The 22,500-nt window shown below is 44.0% G+C and overlaps 3 protein-coding genes across 3 annotated transcripts in view; all 3 read left to right on the top strand.

Moving 5' to 3' along the window:
- Positions 1 to 4,948, top strand: part of LOC308162447 (scaffold attachment factor B2-like) — a gene marked incomplete at its 5' end in the record, with an annotated part of 23,530 nt that extends 18,582 nt beyond the window's left edge. The window contains 7 exons of the mRNA XM_080536599.1: positions 54 to 99; positions 460 to 557; positions 1,146 to 1,207; positions 2,753 to 2,931; positions 3,017 to 3,295; positions 3,655 to 3,701; positions 4,618 to 4,948. Of these exons, the coding sequence (XP_080392725.1) occupies positions 54 to 99; positions 460 to 557; positions 1,146 to 1,207; positions 2,753 to 2,931; positions 3,017 to 3,295; positions 3,655 to 3,701; positions 4,618 to 4,738 (832 nt within the window). The 3' untranslated portion in view covers positions 4,739 to 4,948. The remainder of the gene's footprint in view (positions 1 to 53; positions 100 to 459; positions 558 to 1,145; positions 1,208 to 2,752; positions 2,932 to 3,016; positions 3,296 to 3,654; positions 3,702 to 4,617) is intronic.
- A 1,908-nt stretch (positions 4,949 to 6,856) lies between these two features.
- Positions 6,857 to 14,127, top strand: LOC308162446 (dual specificity protein phosphatase 22-B-like; the record flags this gene model as incomplete). Its single annotated transcript, XM_080536598.1, has 7 exons — positions 6,857 to 6,877; positions 7,005 to 7,038; positions 8,404 to 8,486; positions 12,876 to 12,925; positions 13,315 to 13,389; positions 13,561 to 13,732; positions 14,068 to 14,127. 7 exons carry the CDS (start codon positions 6,857 to 6,859, stop codon positions 14,125 to 14,127), a joined length of 495 nt encoding a protein of 164 aa, XP_080392724.1.
- A 1,384-nt stretch (positions 14,128 to 15,511) lies between these two features.
- On the top strand, positions 15,512 to 20,626 carry LOC308162213 (interferon regulatory factor 4-like; the record flags this gene model as incomplete). Its single annotated transcript, XM_080536335.1, has 8 exons — positions 15,512 to 15,709; positions 16,088 to 16,304; positions 16,763 to 16,848; positions 17,234 to 17,372; positions 17,959 to 18,057; positions 18,166 to 18,534; positions 20,236 to 20,348; positions 20,459 to 20,626. The coding sequence occupies 8 exons, from the start codon at positions 15,512 to 15,514 to the stop codon at positions 20,624 to 20,626; spliced, it is 1,389 nt and encodes a 462-aa protein (XP_080392461.1).
- Between the last annotated feature and the right edge of the window lie 1,874 nt (positions 20,627 to 22,500).

The following is a 22,500-nucleotide window of genomic DNA, read 5'->3' as shown; positions in this document are numbered from 1 at the left end:
ACCTTGAACAGTGTTGTATGTTTGTGGTTGACCCACTGTGCTCTGTCTTCTAGGAGGGACACCACCACCCGGACTGTAGGTGCAGACAGAGACACCACGGTAAGACACTTTTACCCTTTTACCCTTTTACTCAGGCAGGCCCGAAACTGAGCTATTATTGAGATTAATCATAAACATAATAAGGCTACATCCTGCAACCAACGCCCCCCAACAACCCATACAACCACACCACAACACACAAATTACAAAATAGCTATCTAGGTATTAGGGACATACATTACAAGTCGGGACCGAAGAAAGTAAATCAAATAACCCCCACCCACCTACCCCAGGGACCAGAGGACAACACATAATAAACTTCTTACGTTAAACGACTTCTTTGCTTTGCACCCGATTGAAAACGACCCAGACTGATGATTTGGTTGTGACCCCTGTTCCTCTCTCTGTTCCTCTCTGCAGCACTTCTCCTCAGACCGCACGGAGAGGCACAGGGGGGGGGGGGACTCCCGCGAAACCTGGACCGGAGGTTATGAGAACAAGCGCGGCATCAACCCCAGGTCAGTCGGTCGTACTCATAGTAGCATCAACCCCAGGTCAGTCGGTCGTACTCATAGTAGCATCAACCCCAGGTCAGTCGGTCGTACTCATAGTAGCATCAACCCCAGGTCAGTCGGTCGTACTCATAGTAGCATCGACCCCAGGTCAGTCGGTCGTACTCATAGTAGCATCAACCCCAGGTCAGTCGGTCGTACTCATAGTAGCATCAACCCCAGGTCAGTCGGTCGTACTCATAGTAGCATCAACCCCAGGTCAGTCGGTAGTACTCCTGAATGTGATTAGTTTCACCAGCTTCTTTCCATCCTGCTCAGTTGCTGCAGTGTGTTTCTCTAACTGTTCTCCTCTTAAAGGGGCACTCTGAGGTTAACACAATAACAAAAGGGGCTGGAGGAGTGTTGCCACAAATGTTGAATCAACGGTGCCATAATTGTGGATCGCACCAGTTTCATTTTTAAATTGAAGCCGTTGTAAAGCGCTTTGGATAAAGGCGCTATATAAGTGCAGTCCATTTACCAAAGTCCAAAAATCCCCCAAACTGACCCCGGGATTGCCCCTTCTGATGTTTGTTGTTGTCTGGTTTCTTTTAGGGAGGGGGGTCGTGATTGGGAATCTGGTGGACGCAAGATAGAAGGAGACAGAACTTGGCAAAGTAAGAGTCATCCGTTCCCTGATGCGTGTGATAGTGATGTCTGTTTTCCTGAAGCGTGTCTGATAATGATGCAGCGTGTCTGATAGTGATGCAGCGTGTCTGATAGTGATGAAGCGTGTCTGATAGTGATGCAGCGTGTCTGATAATGATGCAGCGTGTCTGATAGTGATGCAGCGTGTCTGATAGTGATGCAGCGTGTCTGATAGTGATGAAGCGTGTCTGATAGTGATGCAGCGTGTCTGATAGTGATGCAGCGTGTCTGATAGTGATGAAGCGTGTCTGATAATGATGCAGCGTGTCTGATAGTGATGAAGCGTGTCTGATAATGATGCAGCGTGTCTGATAATGATGCAGCGTGTCTGATAATGATGCAGCGTGTCTGATAGTGATGAAGCGTGTCTGATAGGGTTGGGTACCGAAAATCGGTACCGGTAGGTACCGGTTACTTTACATTCGGTATGTACCCGTACCGAATCGCAAAGGAGATTTCGGTGCCTCATTTCGGTACTTTTCTATCTCGCGACGTCACATCGCCTGTTAAATTTCCACTCAGTGAAAGCAGCGAGTACGGAAGGATAACGAGAAGGTTGCTAATAGCAACTTCCGCTAGCGGGTTGGCGTAACGCGACGCTCGACTTATGGGTGCGTTTCGTAAACTCGTTCTGGAATTCTGATCACCACTCGTGGAATGCCTTCTGTCCAATCAAATGACTTGCTCCCCTTATGACGTCGGGCCCAGTGTGCGATGCGACGCTCTCAGAGCGAGTTTACGAACGCAAGCCTTTGATTGGACAGTGCACTCCAGGATTCTACGCGTCTGTTGATGACGTTGTGCGGATGTGTGGCTGCGTCTCTGCGAGGAGGACAACATGATCGGGGATCTCTTGATATTCGGGTACTGTGTCAGATCATGTATATATCATGTAGATATATCCTTATCCTACTACTGTGTCTGAAAAATCAATCGTCATGTATCATGGACCAGAGAGGGGGAGGGGAGTAGTAGTAGCTGAGCGGCAACAGAGTTTGGATTTTGACGAGGTGGAGGGCTCCAGTTTATCAGAGTTATATTTCCTCTTGGTCTTCTTGGTTCTGGGGGCTATGCAGGCCTCTTCACTAGATCCCTTTTCTAAGAATATTCTGATGTCCTTGAGGGGCTGCCGAACAAGTGTGTACTCGTATTCGACATCATATTCGACATCAGTACCCAGCTTAATGGAGTCCCCAAGGCTCAGGAGTTTTATTTTCATTTATTTTAATTTGAGTGTATATTTAACTAATATATATTGTGCCTCAGCAATAAAAAAGTTGTTTAATGTTGTCGACCGTGTTATTATTATATATATATATATATATATATGTCATTTAAAAAAATCAAAAGTACCGAATTAAGTACCGTTTTGGTACCGGTACCGTTTTTAAAGTATCGGTTAGGTACCGGTACCGGATAAAACCCAAACGGTACCCAACCCTAGTGTCTGATAGTGATGTCTGTTTTCCTGAAGCGTGTGATAGTGACGTCTGTTTTCCTGAAGCGTGTGATAGTGACGTCTGTTTTCCTGAAGCGTGTGATAGTGACGTCTGTTTACCTGAAGCGTGTGATAGTGACGTCTGTTTACCTGAAGCGTGTGATAGTGACGTCTGTTTACCTGAAGCGTGTGATAGTGATGTCTGTTTACCTGAAGCGTGTGATAGTGATGTCTGTTTACCTGAAGCGTGTGATAGTGACGTCTGTTTACCTGAAGCGTGTCTGATAGTGATGTCTGTTTTCCTGAAGCGTGTCTGATAATGACGTCTGTTTTCCTGAAGTGTGTGATAGTGACGTCTGTTTACCTGAAGCGTGTGATAGTGACGTCTGTTTACCTGAAGCGTGTGATAGTGACGTCTGTTTACCTGAAGCGTGTGATAGTGACGTCTGTTTACCTGAAGCGTGTGATAGTGATGTCTGTTTTCCTGAAGCGTGTGATAGTGACGTCTGTTTACCTGAAGCGTGTGATAGTGATGTCTGTTTACCTGAAGCGTGTGATAGTGACGTCTGTTTACCTGAAGCGTGTGATAGTGACGTCTGTTTACCTGAAGCGTGTGATAGTGACGTCTGTTTACCTGAAGCGTGTCTGATAATGACGTCTGTTTTCCTGAAGCGTGTCTGATAATGACGTCTGTTTACCTGAAGCGTGTGATAGTGATGTCTGTTTTCCTGAAGCGTGTCTGATAATGACGTCTGTTTTCCTGAAGCGTGTCTGATAATGACGTCTGTTTACCTGAAGCGTGTGATAGTGACGTCTGTTTACCTGAAGCGTGTGATAGTGACGTCTGTTTACCTGAAGCGTGTGATAGTGACGTCTGTTTACCTGAAGCGTGTGATAGTGACGTCTGTTTACCTGAAGCGTGTCTGATAATGATGTCTGTTTTCCTGAAGTGTTGTCTGTTGTCTGTTTTCCAGGTAGAGACAAATCCCAGGACAAAGCCACCTGGCGCGGGGTGGAATGGCGAGGTAACTAACACAAGTCACATGACTCTTTACGTTTCCTCATATACCCGTACCAGCAGAATGCCATGTCATTTTGAAAGTTTGGTATCCTTTAAATGAAGGATTTCATGGTTTAATGAGTACAAAATAGATTTATAGGCATGTATTATATGATATTAACCGTATCATTTAAATCTGAGGGGAAAAAGTTTAGATGAACATGAAACAAGGAACCAGCATGGTTACACATGAAATGTATGCTGGGATGCTCTGTATGACAGTCATGGTCTGACTGACAGTCAAGGGGCGGCTGTGTCTCAGGAGGTAGAGCCGCCGTCTAATGATCGCAAGGTTGGCAGATCGGCGGTTCGAGCCCTGGCTGGCCACATGTCGAAGTGTCCTTGGGCAAGACACTGAACCCCAAATTGCTCCCAGTGAGCGGGCCGGCTTCTTGCATGGCAGCTTGCCGCCATTGGTGTGTGATTGTGTGTGTGAATGGGTGAATGAGAGGCCGTTGTAAAGCGCTTTGGATAAAGGCGCTATATATTTGATTTGATTTGATTTGATTTATTGTGGAATTAAAAAGACAGTTTCCAAGGGATAAAAACACATGATAAAGCGCAAGCGCTTATTTCCATCATGGTCCCTGATTGAGGACAGGACAGACAGTTACCATAAAACAAATTTACAGAACATGATAAAAACCATAAAAAAACAAACATAGATAGTTACACAAATTTCCTGCACTCCCTACCTATGATGTGTTTCTACTCTGTCATTTCACTAGCTAGCCAGTTCTTTACCGCACGTTTAAAGCTTACCTCTCCCTCTAAGCTTTTTAGGGCCACTGGAAGCTTGTTCCATTCTGAAGCGGCTGTAAATAAAAATGCATTCGTATAAGTGCAGTCCATTTACCTATTTGACTGTTCCTCTTCCACAGTCGCGGAGGCTACATCCCGACAGGAACGTCCCAGTCTCTGTCCGGCGCTCTGAACAGACAGAACCAGATGATGCAGGGGAGCGGTGGTGGGATCCAGGGTGCCGCCTTCGGCCGGCGCTAGTGACGTCCCAGCCGCCTGACGACACCTCCTCTGTCCCCTCACACACGTTTAACTATACTGAAGTGAAGCTGTCCGCCGCCTGTACATTTGCTTTGTGCTCACTGTTACTTTTATAGACCTTTTTGACTCCTCCTCCTCCATCATCCCCCCCGAAAAAGGGTAAGAAGAGGGCAATGAATGAAACGTTATTGTACGTCTTAGGTTTAAATTTCCCAGATCAGAATCTGATCATTCAATGTTTTTTTTCATTTTCATGAACGTCCTTATGTTTTCAAAAGGTTTTGTTGTTGATTTTTTTCAAGTTTTTATGTTTTTGGTGTATTTTTAATGCGATTTGTGGTGCGTGGGTTGAATCTTGGTAAGAAAAGCTCAGGAATGCCTCCTCAATACTAGTTTATTAACACAAAGCCCCACAGCAGCAGGTGTATTGCTTACAAGACATTTCATTCTCATTGTAGAGCAGAATAACCTGTACCCTGCCATCCTTTCTTTCTTTGGGGGTTACCTATTATTACAACAACAGTCCACCATGCGTGTGTTTGACATTCATTATCCTATTTCTTCTTCTTCTTCTTTTCAGTTTGAATGGCGGTTTGCGACCAACTTAAGGCGCATTACCGCCACCTACCGGACTGTGTTTGGACGGCATATTTGACAGGGAAAACATAAAAATGAAAGAAATAAACAAAATTGGCGGGGGGGGGGGGGGGGGGGGGGGGTGTTAAATCTTGTCTATCAACCCAGTATCTTTCAAATACTGAATTACCTGGTGCTACTTGTTTCTTCTGCATATCTAATTTGAACTCTCCTAGGTAAATTATCTCCTTTTTCCATTCCCCTCTACTTTTAGAGAAAATCACCTCTCTTCCTCATTTCATTTCCTCAAATCAGATTCACCTTTAACTGTCCCTGCCTCCTCACCTCCTCACCTCCCACATGACCCGTCTCAAACCCCCTCCTCTAGCCAGCATCATATTGTACATACCCAGGGCCTCTCCTTTCCTTGCCCTACACCTGTGCTAGCACACACACACACGCACACACACACACACACGCACATACACACATGCACACACATACACACACACACACATACAAACACACACAATGATAAACATGCACACATCGACCATACATCCATTTAATGACAAAACTAATTAATGTCACTAAATCCTGATACATGTCCCCTTATGTAGGTCTATAGGGTGCATCCCGTGGGCTTAATGCTACCTGTGACCCATACAACTGCCCAACTCAATTGTAAATTTGAAACGCCTCCGCTCTCCCCAGCACACCAACGTGCATGTGTTGTGTCATACAGTAAACCACACACAGGAACCTATCTAGCATAGACACAAAGCTCTGCTATAAATAGCTCACTAGAGTGTTGGTGCGGTGAGACATATCTCAAGCTTACATATCTGGAAGTTACTGGAAATAACATCACTAATCGCCTACTACAACAACAATACCAGCAGCAACAGAGGAAGAGAGCAACACATAGGAGATGTAAAACAAATGTATTGGATTCAGGACCATTATGAATAAATGAATGGCCACACTTATGCCTTCTGTTTTCTTGATGTCTTTTTCTTTCTTGTACACTTTAGCACTACAAATGCAATATCGACATGGTGAAAACATCAGAGCAACTGTGATGTTATATAGACAGAGATAGACAGCCATGTATATCATCTTTGTCTGTTATTTTGGAATGTGCCTTGCTGTCCCATGACCCCTGCCTGGTCTAAATATATTCCCTGGAGAGTATTACAGCATAGGTCACATTACGTCATTACAACCAACAGTTGCATCTCAATCGACCTGCAGTCAGACCATATTGAACCACAAACTTATGGAGTACTTTTGGACATCCACGGTCTCAAGAACTGGATTTGGCTTGAGGGAGAACAGTGACCTGAACGACATTATCCCAAGAAGCAGATCAGTCTGTCTATCTACAATCTGTCTGCCTGTCGGGCCAGCTGGACAACCACAATTAGAGATTAATTTGTCACATTTCAAATACATTGATTTGGAGGAAACGGTATGATAGATCCAGTTCAGAAATAGACCTATCTGTTTGATGCGCCTAGCTGAAGGAGAATTTCTGTGGACATGGGGAATGGAATAAATAAGGTAGTGGTAATTAGTAAGATTGGAGTCCAATGTGTTTTGCATTGAGAGCATTTGCTGCTGATTGAGAGAAAGGTTGCACTGATCATTGTGATGAATGATGAAATCTGTCTTATTTTTTGCTTAATAGATACTGCCTGATTTGTATCTGGGAAACTTCAAAGGTAAAGGCTCTCCCCTCTGTGTCATGTTACTAACCCATAGACTAGTATGTAGGATTAACTTTGAGATATTTGAATGATAAAGAGGGCAATAATGGGGAGATCTGTGTGTTTCACTTCCCTATTTGAAACTGCATGTGGTGATACACGGCTCTGAACCCAGTTTCTATAGAGTGGTCAATAACTCACAGTCTCAGGACCCCTTGGAAATGGGATAAAAAGTAGCTCATATACTCATCACACTGTATGAGAAAAGGTGTGTGAGTGAGAGAATTTAATGGGATTCAATGTGTTGTTGCATGTAGTGTATAGTGTACAGAAAGTTGCTAGGTCAGGGTGTTAGGTGGGGGTGTCCCTTTTGTGGGGGTGTCCCTTTACCAACACAGTTTTCCATATAATTCGAGCACAACGATAATAATCTGTTTATGTAACGAGTGAGAAGGGCTCTTTCCAGCTTCGATTCGTATTCCTTTGAGTACATCCGATTTGCTTTGAATTTATTTATGATATTGTAATATAATTTAATATAATATAATAATAATGATATTGTAATATAATTTGTTTTCCATATTTTAGTCATGCCTTTTCTTTGAATTGGACGTTGCTTTTGTATCAAGTGTAAGAATGAATGAACCGAGGAAGTGTTTAGGCTACTGGTGGAGAAACAGTTTTCTGTCACCAATCCATATAGGACATCATCACTTTTGATGGATCACACAGGTCCAATCAACCGATTTACCTTGCAAACATTTATACACATACTGTCAAACACTTGCCTCTTATTTACTTGACCAATTAACTAATATTCAGATTGTTTTCGTTCCAATTTTATATCTGAGCATTTCAAATATCTACATCTACAGTATGATATGTATATCCTGTATTTTGATGTTCAATTATTTGATTTCTTTACATAAAATATCTCTGTTATTGCCGATGCAGTAGGGCAATTTGGCTTGGGCCTCATTTCCAATCCTCAGACTAAGTGCAGTCCTATCCAGTCTTTCTGCATCTGACCTCAGTAACCTGCAAACCTGCAAACCTGCAAAGCATCAGAAAAAATGCCCTGGGCACATCTGTCTTATGTAGAAAGCATTTGGCTTCCTTTTAAAGACCAAATTTGATTAGAACATTTACTGTTTCTTGCTTTTAGGCCAAGGTGTTGGACTGTTTTAGAAACATTGGTTTTCCGGTTTTTCTTTCAGTTCAAAATAAGAGCAACCTGTTCATAAGGCCATGTTGACTTGGAGGGCTTTGGGGAGGGGTGGTTGTTATTGGTTGTTGTTCTTATTTAGGACTGGGGTATGTGTGGTCATTGTGATTGGAAGGTAGTGCTACATGTGATTTTCTGATATTTTCTTTCCGTAGATGCACAGGACAGGGGGTTGCTGGCACAAAACAACATCACCCACATTCTCTCCATCCATGACACAGCTGCACCCATCCTAGAGGTGAGACACTGGCCCTACCAGCTCTGTCCCTCACCTGGGCACCAGGATATATGCCCCCTATAACCCATTTAGCACTATCCCCTGTGGTAGGCTATGCCCTACACTTGTATGAAAGCATATAAGGAAAGTGGAGTGATAACCACAGACTGTTCTAGAACCCACTCTGCCTTTATCTTAACCTGAGACTGCTCTTGTCCTTGATCACAGCCACACTAACACACATACTTTATATAGATCTATGACTTATCAGTACATAAATGTTGTAGAGTGTAGTTCCATATTGGGCAGTAATATGTCACATAATCAGAAGTCTGTTCTGCCTTGATGTTATCAGTGCAATAAAGATCCCAGACAGATACATACTTATGAAAGGATGATATCTCCAATACACCCTTCTCTGGTAAGGCTCCTGAAATAGAAAACTGAAAATGCTGTGGAAGTCAAGCTTTCTTATATCTATTTTCAATGTTGTATGATTGGAAACTACTACAGACTTCTGGTATCACTCACAAGACAAAGGGGCTCCACCACAAGTTATGTAACTGAAGGTGGATCTGAAAAGAATGTTGTTTGCTGTGTTCTAATTACCATTTATACAACAGTTAGTTCCGACCAAGTAATTTGATTGGACAAGAGGCATTCCATGAGTGCTGATATACAGTATAACAGCACTGGGACTTTTAACTATATGTATCACTCCGCCGCACAAATGTTCTATTAAATGACCGTTAATTAGACTACATGTTTGTGTTCAGGTTACTAGGCAACAGTCCATTTGAAGTTCAGTTGCGGAACAATTTTTTGTTTATTTTTATGATTAAATAAACAAACAAGGGGGCGCTTAGGTGGCGTAGTGGATTAAGCGCTGACCATGTACCGCAGGGCTCCCGGTTCGATTCCAGCCGCGGACATATCCTGCATGTCATCCCTTCTCTCTCTCACCCATCCTTCCTGTCATAATCTCCACTATATCTGTCATTAAAAAGAAAAATATGAGTGGGACTGCCCCACTCAGAAAAAATTACTTAAAAAAATAAACAAACAAATCATAATCTGTTGTCGCTTATTACTGTTAACTAATAAATCGCGCTGTAGAACTGTTGTATAAAAGGCCTTGTACCTACGTCCGAATCACAGCCGTGTTGATATTCAGTATATAGTAATATATATATACAGTATATAGTATATCAGTAATATAGTCCATTGAGTAATATAGTCACACTATATATACTTGTGCAGCTGAATGTGCCTTGGCTATATGCTATATATATGAAGTGTTTGTGTTTGTGTGCAAAGAAGAGAAAGCAGACAAACCTTAAACTGAGAAAACCAAAAAGACTATGTGGTTAGGAGTGATTTTGACTGCAGCTATTTCAGTTGTAGTGAAAAATACAAACACACGCATCATGTCTGATGCTGGTATTTCCCTATCATGTAAAAAGAAATGTATTTATGATGGGTATATACAGTCATCTTAAGAATCTTGACTTCAACTTTAAGTACCGGTAGTCGAGAAATTCAGGTTATTAACCTGAGGCTTGCGTACGAAATATCATGCAGGACTTTTGCATTTGAATCAGTGATCAGTGAGAGACCATCCTGGGAGTGGCTGGTGTTCTGATAGTGGTGGAATGAGACAGCTGGGTTCTTCTAAGACCACTCTCAGAACTTTCCTCTTTTCTCATTGAAAGCAAGTCTGAAAACCATACCTCAATCTCTATTCACTTTCGGTGTCTGTGACAGCAACTAAGGTTAGCTGTTGTCACAGTGTTTTCGCTAGCTGCTAATATACCTGAAGCAAAATAACAGCATACCACATAGTTCAGTGGCAGGCTGTGTATTTCACATATAGGCTTTCATCCCGTAATTAAAACACCTTCAAATAACCTCACCGTGACATTAACTTAATTCACTTACAACATAAATAGAAACAATTACTAACAATTTAACAACATTGAACAAACATGCATAACACTTTACATAGGACAATTAAAACTTAATAACATAACTCTCAAAGTCTGTACACAATGGATGCTGGGAAACAGGAAGGCACAATGCTAACCATGTAGCCCTGTAATTACAATACGTTTGAATGCGTTTTAGGGCTGAAAATGTTGCTCCTAGACAGCTAGGCCAGCTAGAAGGCTACAGCGTGTCAAAGAATACGCCCAACATGGCAAACTCGAAATCTGATTGGTTAAAGAATGTGAGAATCAACAAGATCATCCCCATTTGCTTCAACAGCAAAGGGGATTCACTCAAAATTCTGAAGGCCTCAAGGGTAGATTTTTCACCCAGAGAAAAAATGTAGCCTAATGGAAAATCTGATTGGATAAAAGATCTAATTGATATGAGCTGCACTGGAAGCAGCGCAACTGAGGGAAAGAGTAGCAACGAAATGACTGATGAGAATGAACTGTAAAATATAGCATATAGCATTAATGAAAATATATGTTAAATTATAAAAAATATAATTTTCTGATAATTCTCTGATTCTCTACGCATCTGGTTATGCTAAGGATTTTTAAAAGCATGGATGCATTTATACCTAAATGGACATAATGGACACTCAACCATTTACATTTACATTTTTGGCATTTAGCAGACGCCTTATTCCAAAGCGACTTACAATCAATACATTTGAATACTAAGCATGAGAATCATCAGTCCACCATTCGTAGCAGGAAGAGTAATCTAGCTCAGGCCCGGGGCCATTGATAGAAGGAAAAACCTTCTCCTATCACCTTCTTCTAAAACCTACTTGTTGTTTTTTTGTTTTTTTTACACTGGAGAAACAGAGAAACAGTACAAGGGGGGCAATAGAAGTTCTTAGGGACACAGTAGAGGGGAAAGCGGGTGTCTTTAGGAGACGTAGTGGTGAGGGGCAGAAGATGATTCAAAACAATGCTGTCATACTCAAAACCTCCTTCAATAAACTGCCTTTGAGTTGTGATTTTACCAACTGTTAGCTGATTATTTAATGGCTAGTTAATGACATAGTTACAACAGTGCTATTAAAGGCATACCATATGTCACCGCAGAGAGGCTTATGACTCAGCTCTGTTCTGCGTCCGGCAAACTAATGGCCAGATGGGAGGCCTATTTGCATAACCAACAGTCAGCATATACTTATTGATTTCTTGGAAAATGGGCTCTGTGGTTTAGGTTAGAGGAGGGGGTTAGCAACCATTACGTCAATAAGTTGAGATCAGCAATTTCAGCAGATAGTTAACTATTGAGTTCATAAGCGTTAAGCATAAAGGATAAACATGGGACATTTTATTAGGCTCCCATAGCTCACAGCAGACACAACATAACACATCAGTCACAAAATACAAACAATCATATTGATTTTAACATTCATTTAGTCAGGTAACTCATTCAAAACGTTCATCAAGTCATAATGGAGGTTGTGACTACATCAAATACAGTTCTTAAGTTATGATTTAGGTTTGCTGACTGGGTTGTAATTGTCAGTAATAATTATGACATATATTATGATGCATGTCGAGGCGAGGATGCAGTTATATATTAGGACATTTCAGGATTACTGCTCTTCATATTAAAATACTTCCATCTGTTCTCGTTTCTCTTTTGGGTGTGCTTTGATATATGTGTATATGATGACCATAGAGAGTTAGATAGATGCATGCCTTCCTCTCTCTGGTGGTGGAGTGTGTCTCGTTACCTATGCTGTCCCGTCTGGAGGACTCCGATGCCTCTGTCTGTCCCAGAGGACCGAGGGGCTTTTGCAGAGGTGCAGTCATAGAGGGACATGGTGGTTTCCACCATGGGGCCATAGGCTTATTATCAGCTGTCAGGTGCACATTAACCACACACACACACACACACACACACACACACAAACTAAAGTGCATGGTCATTATGCATTACTGCTGAGGGGTTTGGGGGGACCGAAAGAGGAAGAGAGCATCAGACCCCACCACCACAAAGTAAAAATTGAGATGATAAAGACCGTCATTGCAAAATATATGTGATATATCCTGACAATTGTTTATAGCTCCAACTAAGTGTCCCATACCTGTCATTTCTGCCAATGACGACTGATGAAATAATGTAAATAATGTAGTATTATAATAATATAGTGTATAGTAATATAATATTCCTTATAAGTGAAATGGTCATGTACTGGGTTTTCCATGCCAAACTGTAATCAGTCATAATTCACTAAATATAAAGAATTTTTAAAATAAACATTTTGAAAGAAAAGTATTTGGGAGAGGATATGACATTGTTGCCAAAATGATAAAGTCATTTTAGTCCAACACATTTAAAATAACTCCAATAACTCCAAAACCTAAAATATGTGTAAATGCTTTACACACTGTAGTTGAGCTGTAACATTAGTTGCTGTGTTTGTCTCTACAGGAGCTGACATACCTCTGCATCTCTGCGGCTGATCACTCCAAACAAAACCTGTAAGTATGTGTTTAGGTTCTGTGTGTATTTGTGCGTATACAGTAGCATGTACAGCACTCTGGATGGAAAACCAGAGATGCTTGTATGAGGATCATTTCACATGTTGCCATCTCACTATATCTGGTGGTGAGTAGATCAGTTGTCAGCTACAGTATTTAAAAAAAAAAAAAAAGGAAAAAGCACAACATCTATTGGCAGGGATTCAATGCTTCTGTTTACTTCTGTATGTTCTCCCTCAGGCATACACTCCAACCATTACCATACAGGGAATATGCATGCTTACCCTGCCGCTGTATTTGTGTGTGAATATTCGAATATGTGTGTTATTATCCTATTCCCTAGTCTCAGTGTGTGCTTTCTATCCTGTCTCCTGTGATCATGTCTTTAGGATTCAGCACTTTAAGGACAGCTTCATGTTCATCCATGGGTCCAGACTGAAAGGGGAGGGCTGCCTTGTCCACTGGTGAGTGACAGACATCCTTGAGCTCCTATTGGCCTGTTGGTCATTTCCTCTCTATCTCAATGGCCTGCTGGCTGTCTTCTTTATCCTCATTGGTCAGCCTAGTGTTTACTCTGGTTGGGTTGTCATGGTTGAGGGTTAGGGTTAGACATGGACTGATGCTGTGTTCCCCAGTGTTGCAGGTGTGTCCCGTAGCGTGACGTTGGTGGTGGCGTACATTATGACGGTTACTGGGCGGGGCTGGGTGGACGCCTTGGCCGCAGTAAGAGTGGTGAGACCGTGTGCTGGACCCAACCTGGGCTTCCTACGACAGCTAGACGAGTTTGAGAACTGGCAGGTGCCAGAGGTGAGTATACAATGTGATCTGTCAGTCCCTGGATGGCTATCTGCATTTGTGGCCTTGTCTCTCTTTCTTTACATGTTAATCATAATCATTACCTTCTCCGCTTGTTTTGGGTGCTAACTGTCCTCCTCTCCCTGTGTGTGTGTGTGTGTGTGTGTGTGTGTGTGTGTGTGTGTGTGTGTGTGTGTGTGTGTGTGTATGTGTGTGTGTCTCTCTCTCTCTCTCTCTCTCTCTCTCTCTCTCTCTCTCAGTATAGGGTATGGCTGATGGATATGTATAAGGAGAACCCATTTAAAGATGAAGAGCAGATCCGAAACCTTTTATCCCAGAAATCTCAGGCCAGCTTTAACGCCATGACAACCACCACCACAGCACCACTGGGCATGAGCAGCATGTGAGCTGGCCAATCAGACTCCCTCCTGCCTGCTCATTCCATGCAGAAACCCAATGCCCAGCAGCTGGGCAGTGTTCTCTATCCAGTTAAGCAACTGTGGAGTTTGTCTAAAAATATGAGTAGGGTCATATGTTAGGAACTGCTAGAAGAGGGGGGTTTCTCAGTGGTCCTTGAGAATGACTTGGGTCCTCTTCTCCCCCAACTGTCCCTGCATGCAACATGCAAGAGCAGTCAAGCTGAAACATCCAGTCGACACAATCCACCAATTCTCCCCCTCTGTGTATGTGTTTGTGTGTGTGTGTGTGTGTGTGTGTGTGTGTGTGTGTGTGTGTGTGTGTGTGTGCGCGCGCATGCGCACGTGCGTGTGTGTGTCTGTGTGTTTGTGCAGTGTGAAATTGTTAAATAATCTCATTAACGTTTTTTTCTAAAATAAATTCTTCAGAATCCATTTAATTTAGGCTGTCATCCCCCACCACACACAGAGGGGTGGTTTTCATGTAATGTATTTCTATGGCCTGACAGTCTGTCATAGGCTTTACTTGTGTTCATATATGTTTTTACAGTGGTCTCATTGTCTCATAGCCTACTGCATTTCCGTTATCCCACCACAGGACGGCGATCTTTCCGTTGATCACAGTTACAGTACTTGGCGATACGTTGTTATGATGTCTGTTTAATTAAATTCTAGTCCTATATAGAGTGCTTTTGCATACGTTTATTTCATTACTATTATTGCTCCTATTTGGCTGGTAAAGGCAATAAAGGCCTTATCGTGAGAATAAAACATACTTGATATGAAGGCTATTCATAGTGCTCATATAATTTCAAAGAATTGTTTTTCTCTACCGTACTTTGAATTGATCGTCCCACTTTCCATGTTTGCGGGTGTCAGCGACTGACGCTCGCGGAGGGTTTCCCCCACGTCTTTACGGGAGGCCCGCGCAGACAAGGTTCATAGAATGTGGCAGGTGCGTGCACACTGGCATACTCTCCTCTCCACATCGTGTCGCCCCGCCCCTTCTTGTGAATATGATTTAAGTTAAGTTGTCCCACAGCATTGATGATCTTTCGAGAGTGAGACTGATTGATTCCAAAACTTGAAAGTTTCGGGTTTCAGAGGTAAGGCAATTTGATTTGCTCCCGCTAGAATTAGTATCTTAAATCATAGACATTTCTGCACCAAATTAGAATCTTTAAGCTAATTATTACTAAAACAATTACAAGACAGTTGATTATAGACTAGGCACATAATTAGGTGATCGTGCATAGACACGATCACCTGCACAATATTCTTGATCTTTTTGCTATTTGTAATAGTGTTTACATTTGTGTGGCTTTTGCAACTTTGGAGAAGTGTTTGACTATATACATTGGATAATTGGATAGAGATGAGCCATGAAGCGGACTACGAGATGTCTGTGAGCTGTGGGAACGGGAAGCTCCGGGCGTGGCTGATAGAGCAGGTGGACTGCGGGAACTACCCTGGGCTGATCTGGGAGAACGATGACAAGAGCATCTTCAGGATACCGTGGAAGCACGCGGGCAAGCAGGACTACAACCGGGACGAGGATGCTGCGCTCTTCAAGGTACGGCACGCTGCTCGTCGGGGTATGCGCACTGCAACAGAGAGTGTGGGGGAGAGAACAAGTCACAGAGAGAATGGGAGAATCTATCCACGAGGGTCCCCAAAGTGTTGCATCATAGGGGCTTTGCCGTAGCACATTTTGTTTCAAGGTGAATCACTTGCGCTCTGCAGGTGAGAGAGAGAGAGACAGACGTATATATATGATCAACTTTACCAAAGATCATTTGGTATGGACATTTCTGCTAATAGTTTTTGTACAGTTAACGCAGCAGTTGAGACTGTCCCCAGTGCGACTTTCACGCGCAATGGGCTTGCCTGCGCATAACTACATTATTACGGCACGCGTTTCACGGTTCCATTCTCCGGGATTTCTTTTCAGGCTTGGGCGCTATTTAAAGGCAAGTTTCGGGAAGGCATCGACAAACCGGATCCGCCGACGTGGAAGACGCGCCTTCGCTGCGCGCTCAACAAAAGTAACGACTTCGAGGAGATCGTGGAGCGCAGTCAGTTGGACATCTCGGACCCCTACAAAGTTTACCGCATCATTCCAGAGGGCGCCAAGAGACGTCAGTTTCATTTCATATGCTTGAAAAATAGTGACAGATTGATTGTTGCGATGCAATAGAGGAGTTAGAGAATGTTTAGGGAAAACAGTTATCCCGAGTCGGTGTTTTAATTGGATGTTGATGCAATTCTATGGTTGTTTTATTAATGACCAGGATGCATAGATAATCTATTGAAAGTTATACAAGGACATACTTCTTGTTTTTATATGAACCGCTATCAGGGGACACGGTTGACACCCATGTTCTGAATGCCCCAGCGGGTTGTGTTAGGGATCAGTGACTTCTGTACAAATAAAAACATTTCAGTATGGTAGAAAATCTGACAGCATAACCACAGTATACTTTCAATATACATTGCGATGAAGTCCTGCTTTTTCTGTATCTTACCCTCCTCTCATAAGTGTACATGTTGAGTGTGTGTTTATTGGTATGAGTGTAAATGATTCCCTACTATACTGTATAATAAACGTATCTTTCTTGCTTTATAGGACTCAAACAATCAGAGGACAGTGGCAGCCCCCTGAGTCCTATGAGCTACCCCATGCACCCCTCCTACCCTGCTTTGCAAACTCAGGTGAAGACTGTGTGTGTGTGTGTGTGTGTGTGTGTGTGTGTGTGTGTGTGTGTGTGTGTCAATTGGGAGGAGAGAGTGCAGCTGCATTCACTGTCACAAGTGGTGTGACAACATCACATGACTACAGACAGCACACACACACACACACACACACACACACACACACACACACACACTCTCACACACACACACACACACACACACACACACACACACACACACACACACAGGCATGGTAGAGTGGTTCACTGCATCACATGAGCCTAGTGGTGCTGCTTCCTCTTCCATACTATCTAACACTTGTCACATGTACAGTAAGTCTTCAGACCCCTCTCTGTGTAGATGTCATGTTTTGACTGACAGGTGTGTGTTTGTCTGTGTGTAGATGCCTGGGTACATACCCACTCCTGAGCGGGGCTGGAGGGACTACCTCCCAGAGCAGGCCTCTCTGCCGGAGCTCCCCTACGCCCAGTGCCCCTACCCCCCCCGTAGCCTGCCATGGCAGGGCTCAGCCATGGACAACGGTACTGCAGCATCTGTGTGTATACTAGTGTGTCTGTTAGACTGTGTGTATACTAGTGTGTCTGTTAGACTGTGTGTATACTAGTGTGTCTGTTAGACTGTGTGTATACTAGTGTGTCTGTTAGACTGTGTGTATACTAGTGTGTATGTTAGACTGTGTGTATACTAGTGTGTATGTTAGACTGTGTGTATACTAGTGTGTCTGTTAGACTGTGTGTATACTAGTGTGTATGTTAGACTGTGTGTATACTAGTGTGTCTGTTAGACTGTGTGTATACTAGTGTGTCTGTTAGACTGTGTGTATACTAGTGTGTCTGTTAGACTGTGTGTATACTAGTGTGTCTGTTAGACTGTGTGTATACTAGTGTGTCTGTTAGACTGTGTGTATACTAGTGTGTCTGTTAGACTGTGTGTATACTAGTGTGTATGTCAGACTGTCATTCAGGATGAGTAGAATAAATGAGATCAGTGTTTGTGTGTATTCCTTTTCTGCTGCAATGGCCCTATGTGTGAGAGAGGTATAGGGGAGTCAAAGTGGGTGTGTATGTTTGCCTCTGTTGAAGTCCTGTCTCCCGTCCCTAGGTCCAGGGTACCAGTTCACAGGGTCATTTTACACCTACAGCCCCGGGGACACCCAGCCCTCCTTCACACTGGACACCAGCATGAGATCAGCAGAGGCCCTCTCAGGTACACACACACACACACACACACACACACACACACACACACACACACAGGCACGACTCCACCCTGTTTCGCTGATCCGGTTCCCCCTACTGCCCCCCTCCACCCTAGACTTCCGGTTGCAGGTGTCTGTGTTCTTCAGGGACTCCATCGTGAGGGAGGTGACCACCTCAAGTCCCGAGGGCTGCTGTATCGCTCCCTGCAACCCGGAGGACAAACCCTTCCTCCCATCCGGAGGTCCGGAGCTGGTGCCATTGCCACTGGAGAGCCTGAGGAGGGGAGATGAGTGCCCCCCCAGCCCCCCTGCCGCCCTGGAGAGGGGCGTTCTGCTGTGGATGGCCCCAGACGGCCTCTACGCGCGCCGCCTGTGCCAGGAGCGTGTGTTCTGGGAGGGAGGCCTCTCCCCGTACGGAGACAAACCCAGCAAGCTAGAGAGAGAGCACACCTGCAAACTGATGCATACACAGGACTACCTCACAGGTGAGCCGCCTGCTACACATCATGTACTAGGCTGGCCTGGTTAGGCATCCGCCGTGGTTGGTGAGAACGTGCTGGAAAGGACAGTGTGAAAGGAAAACATTCAAGACAACACAGTATGGGTTGGGTTCACCGTATAGTGTGTAAAGCCCCTGATGATCATACACAAATGCACACACACACACACACACACAGGGCTGGACTGGCCATCTGGCATACCGGGCATTTGACCGGTGGGCCGCGGTAGTTTTGGTCCGAGCCGACCGGCAAAAAAAAAAAAAACTTTTTTTTTTTACCAGCCGGCCCGGCCGAAAGGTACCATCGAACGGCCCATAAATCGAAAGCTACCATTGGACGGCCCATAAATCTGGGACAGCAGCCCATTGGCCAATTTTCTATACAGACACTGGGCTGGCCCAATCAACAGAGAGAAGGGGGGGGGGGTCAGGGGTCACGCACGCACGCAGCACCAGACCTCCGTCTCAGTTTCGCGGTAGTTTTGGGCCGAGCCGGCCGGCAAAATAAATTTAGTTAGCCTGGATAGTTACTAGATAGATACTGAGAGAGATGGAGCGCAAAAGCACACTAAAACGGAAGGGAGGCTGGGAAAAAGTTAGGGAGAAAAACAAGAAGAAACTCGAGGCAGATGCTGCCAAATGTGTAAACATTAGGGACATGTTTGCTGCACCCTTAAGTTTACCACAGCAGCAACAGCAACAGGTTGAAGAGGAGGCTAGCAGGGAGGAGCGGGAGCAGGGTACAGATACAGAGGATAGAGAGGATACAGAAGAAGCGGGGCCGAGTCAGCCTGTAACCGTTGACCCGGTAAGGAAAATATAGGTAGCTGTGTAGGGGTGTAACAGATCGCCCCCCACGGTTCGGCACGCATGTGTACCGCGGATCAATTGCAAAATGTAACCAAGTAATAATATTACTTAATATTAGTTAATATCCCTTGTAAATCACAATGTAGAGTTGCCATGAATAGATAGACGCGACAGTTGCGTGCTTTGTTTTACTCTAAAGCGCAATGATAGGTTGATAATGGAGAAAAAAAATCTAGAACAACAAGGCTGCGTTCGTAAATTCGCTCTGGAATCTGATCACTGAGTACACTGGTCTACTTGCACTGGTACCATTGCTTACTGTATGTAGTCGTCTTTGTAGTGGTTTGGGGGAATACTACAGTTTGTCATATGACTGTACAGCACAGTATATAAGACGAGTATATAAGGCAAGTATTTTTGTGCTGGTGGGTGTGGTCCGACCGATTGGGGTGGGCCTGTCTGGGCCAAAAATGCCAGGGCCTAATTTTTGTCCCAGTCCAGCCCTGCACACACATATACACATACACACACACACACACACACACACACACACACACACACACACACACAGTCTTTTCGTAAATATGATACACAGGATGATTGACAGATCATGCTAATAGTCTGTTCAAGTAGCTTCAATGGTTTACGAATGACTCATAATCATGCAACCTCATCGCCCCCACCCTGCATTACCATACGTGTGAGGCAGTCTAATTTACACACCACCAAGACTTTCCAGTCATACTACCTCAGAAGTCATGCCAGCTCATAGAAATCCCCTCTAAATGAACCTAGTATTCACCCCATCTCTTGTGTGAACCCAAACCTTGCCTTTCCAACCTAATTCCTCACTTATCCCTCCCCCTCCTCCTCTCAGAGCTGCAGGGTTGGGCCCTCCATGGTCGGCCCCCGCCACGCTGCCAGGTGCTGCTGAGTTTTGGAGACGAGTGTCTGGACCCCCAGATACAGAGAAGGACCCTCACTGTCCAGGTAACACCAAAACCCAACCTAATACCCCTCCACACTACCCAGACTTCACTACCCCACCTCCCTGGTAAACCAGTATGGCAGACTGACCCTGTTCCCCTCCACACCTGTAGGTGGAGCCCTTGTTTGCCAGGCAGCTCCTGTACTACACCCAGCAGACCAGCGGCCACTACTTCCGCAGCTATGACCTCCCTGGGGTCACGGAACACGGCATAACTCCCAGTGACAGCCAGTACCAGAGGGTCATCTCTCATCATCACAGCAACAACCTGCAGGACTGACCTCCTCCTACTATGCTATGATCTTCTTCTGGACTATTGAACAGGAAGAGGAAGTAGTGTATACACTCCTCTCTTGGTCCCAGATATCCCTAAAAGCTGTGAACTGGGCCAAACCTACCAAACTGAACTGAATCAGATCTGACAATGGAACCACTGAGTGTGTGTGTGTACGTGCGTGTTGGCACGTCTGTGTGTGTATGTGTGTGTGTGTGTGTGTGTGTGTGTGTGTGTGTACTGCCTACTGATGCAAACATTACTGATTTTGCAACGTCCACTCTGTGCCACATAACTGACAGCTGTAGTGATTGTATAGCCTTTCTAGAAGTGTGTGTTTTTATACTATATGTGCATGTAAATACATTTCTATTGTTGTCACTTAGTAGACACTCATATCCACAACAGGATCAATTGTTCAGAAGTATGAACAGCTGAGACACCACTGACTACTGACTGGGTGTGGTTGGATCAGACCAAAGACACTGAGATTCTGTACCCTTGGATAAGCTCAGTGGCTTGTACATTATACATGTTTTGTTATCCAAATAAAGAAATAAAGCAAGACTTCTGTATATCTTCATTATACTATTATATAATGCATACATTATCATTTGTAGAATAAACCCAGTAGGGCTTGTGTTTGAGACGAGGGTGCGTGTGTGTGTGTGTGTGTGTGTGTGTGTGTGTGTGTGTGTGTGTGCTTCGTGAGTAGGACGGAGTCTCGTGTTGGTGTGTACAGGAAGCATGGTTCAGATGCAGGAGGATGATGGTTCAAACACACAGGAGAACACTGTCATAAACAATGTGATGACATCACAGAGGGAGACAGAAGAGGAAGAGGTTGGCTGCTCTTTCCGCCCTAAGTCAAAGAACGCTTTCCTGGCGTCTGCCGGCGTGGCCGACTACATTTCCACTTTCATGGAAAAAGAATGAAAGCCCCAAAGATACTGTATATCTCAGAAACGGCAACTTATTGACGGTTGAATAAAGTAAACAAGACTGATGATGTCAGTAGATACAGTACATTGTCATATATTTTGGAGGGAAACGGTTGTCTGTCACACAGAGGGCCATGCACACATCCAACCAACCATGTTACAGTAAACCCTAGAAATTATAACAGTGTCATGTAGTCACTATGTTTTTACATCCAGACAGTTAGTGGGGTCCCATTGGGGACGAGAGAGTGAGCAAAGTAGAACCATCTTAGTGGGAAAATAATACATTTACCTGGATGTTTATAGTAAAGCAACCCATTGAGGGACAGTCCTCAAGCCACCTTCAAAATTCCATTCTACCTGCGGTTGTACCCTTATCACCCAAAAAAAATCACATTACAAAGAATTAAGCAAGAGAAATGTAAACATGTTTTGCTAGCTAATCGTGTCACGGTGAATGGAACAGAACCAGAGTGGTGTAAAAGTCCCCTCCTCACCTCCTCGTACTGTAAACACTGTGGTGGAGGACGGATGAGGCTCAGGCTTTGAACCTGCTTTTGTGAATGAATCCGTGGGTGGACAGAGAGCTAAGTTTAGAACACAGAGAGAATAAAAACAACCCTCTGTCTGTGTGGCTTTTCCCCCGATCTGGGAAACCAAGAGTAACAGTCAAAAGGTGCAATGAGGAGTGGCTGTGTGTTTTTAAGGACTGATGTTTAACTGGCGTATTTCATTATCATAAATGAGTTGTCTCATAATGGTCTAGGGGGGGGTTTCTCTAAATCTAACCACTATGATCAATACGAATGGAGATCTATTTGTTTATTTAAACGGATCCCCATTAGTCATCACCATAGTGAAGACTAATTCTTCCTGAATGATTCTTTAGTATTTTAAAGCTTTGGGGAAACTCATACATACATACATACATACATACAT

The sequence above is a fragment of the Nansenia antarctica genome (assembly GCF_963989245.1).
Source record: "Nansenia antarctica genome assembly, chromosome: 7".
Classification (NCBI taxonomy): Eukaryota; Metazoa; Chordata; class Actinopteri; order Argentiniformes; family Microstomatidae; genus Nansenia; species Nansenia antarctica.
This window is presented reverse-complemented; position numbering and strand designations above follow the sequence as displayed.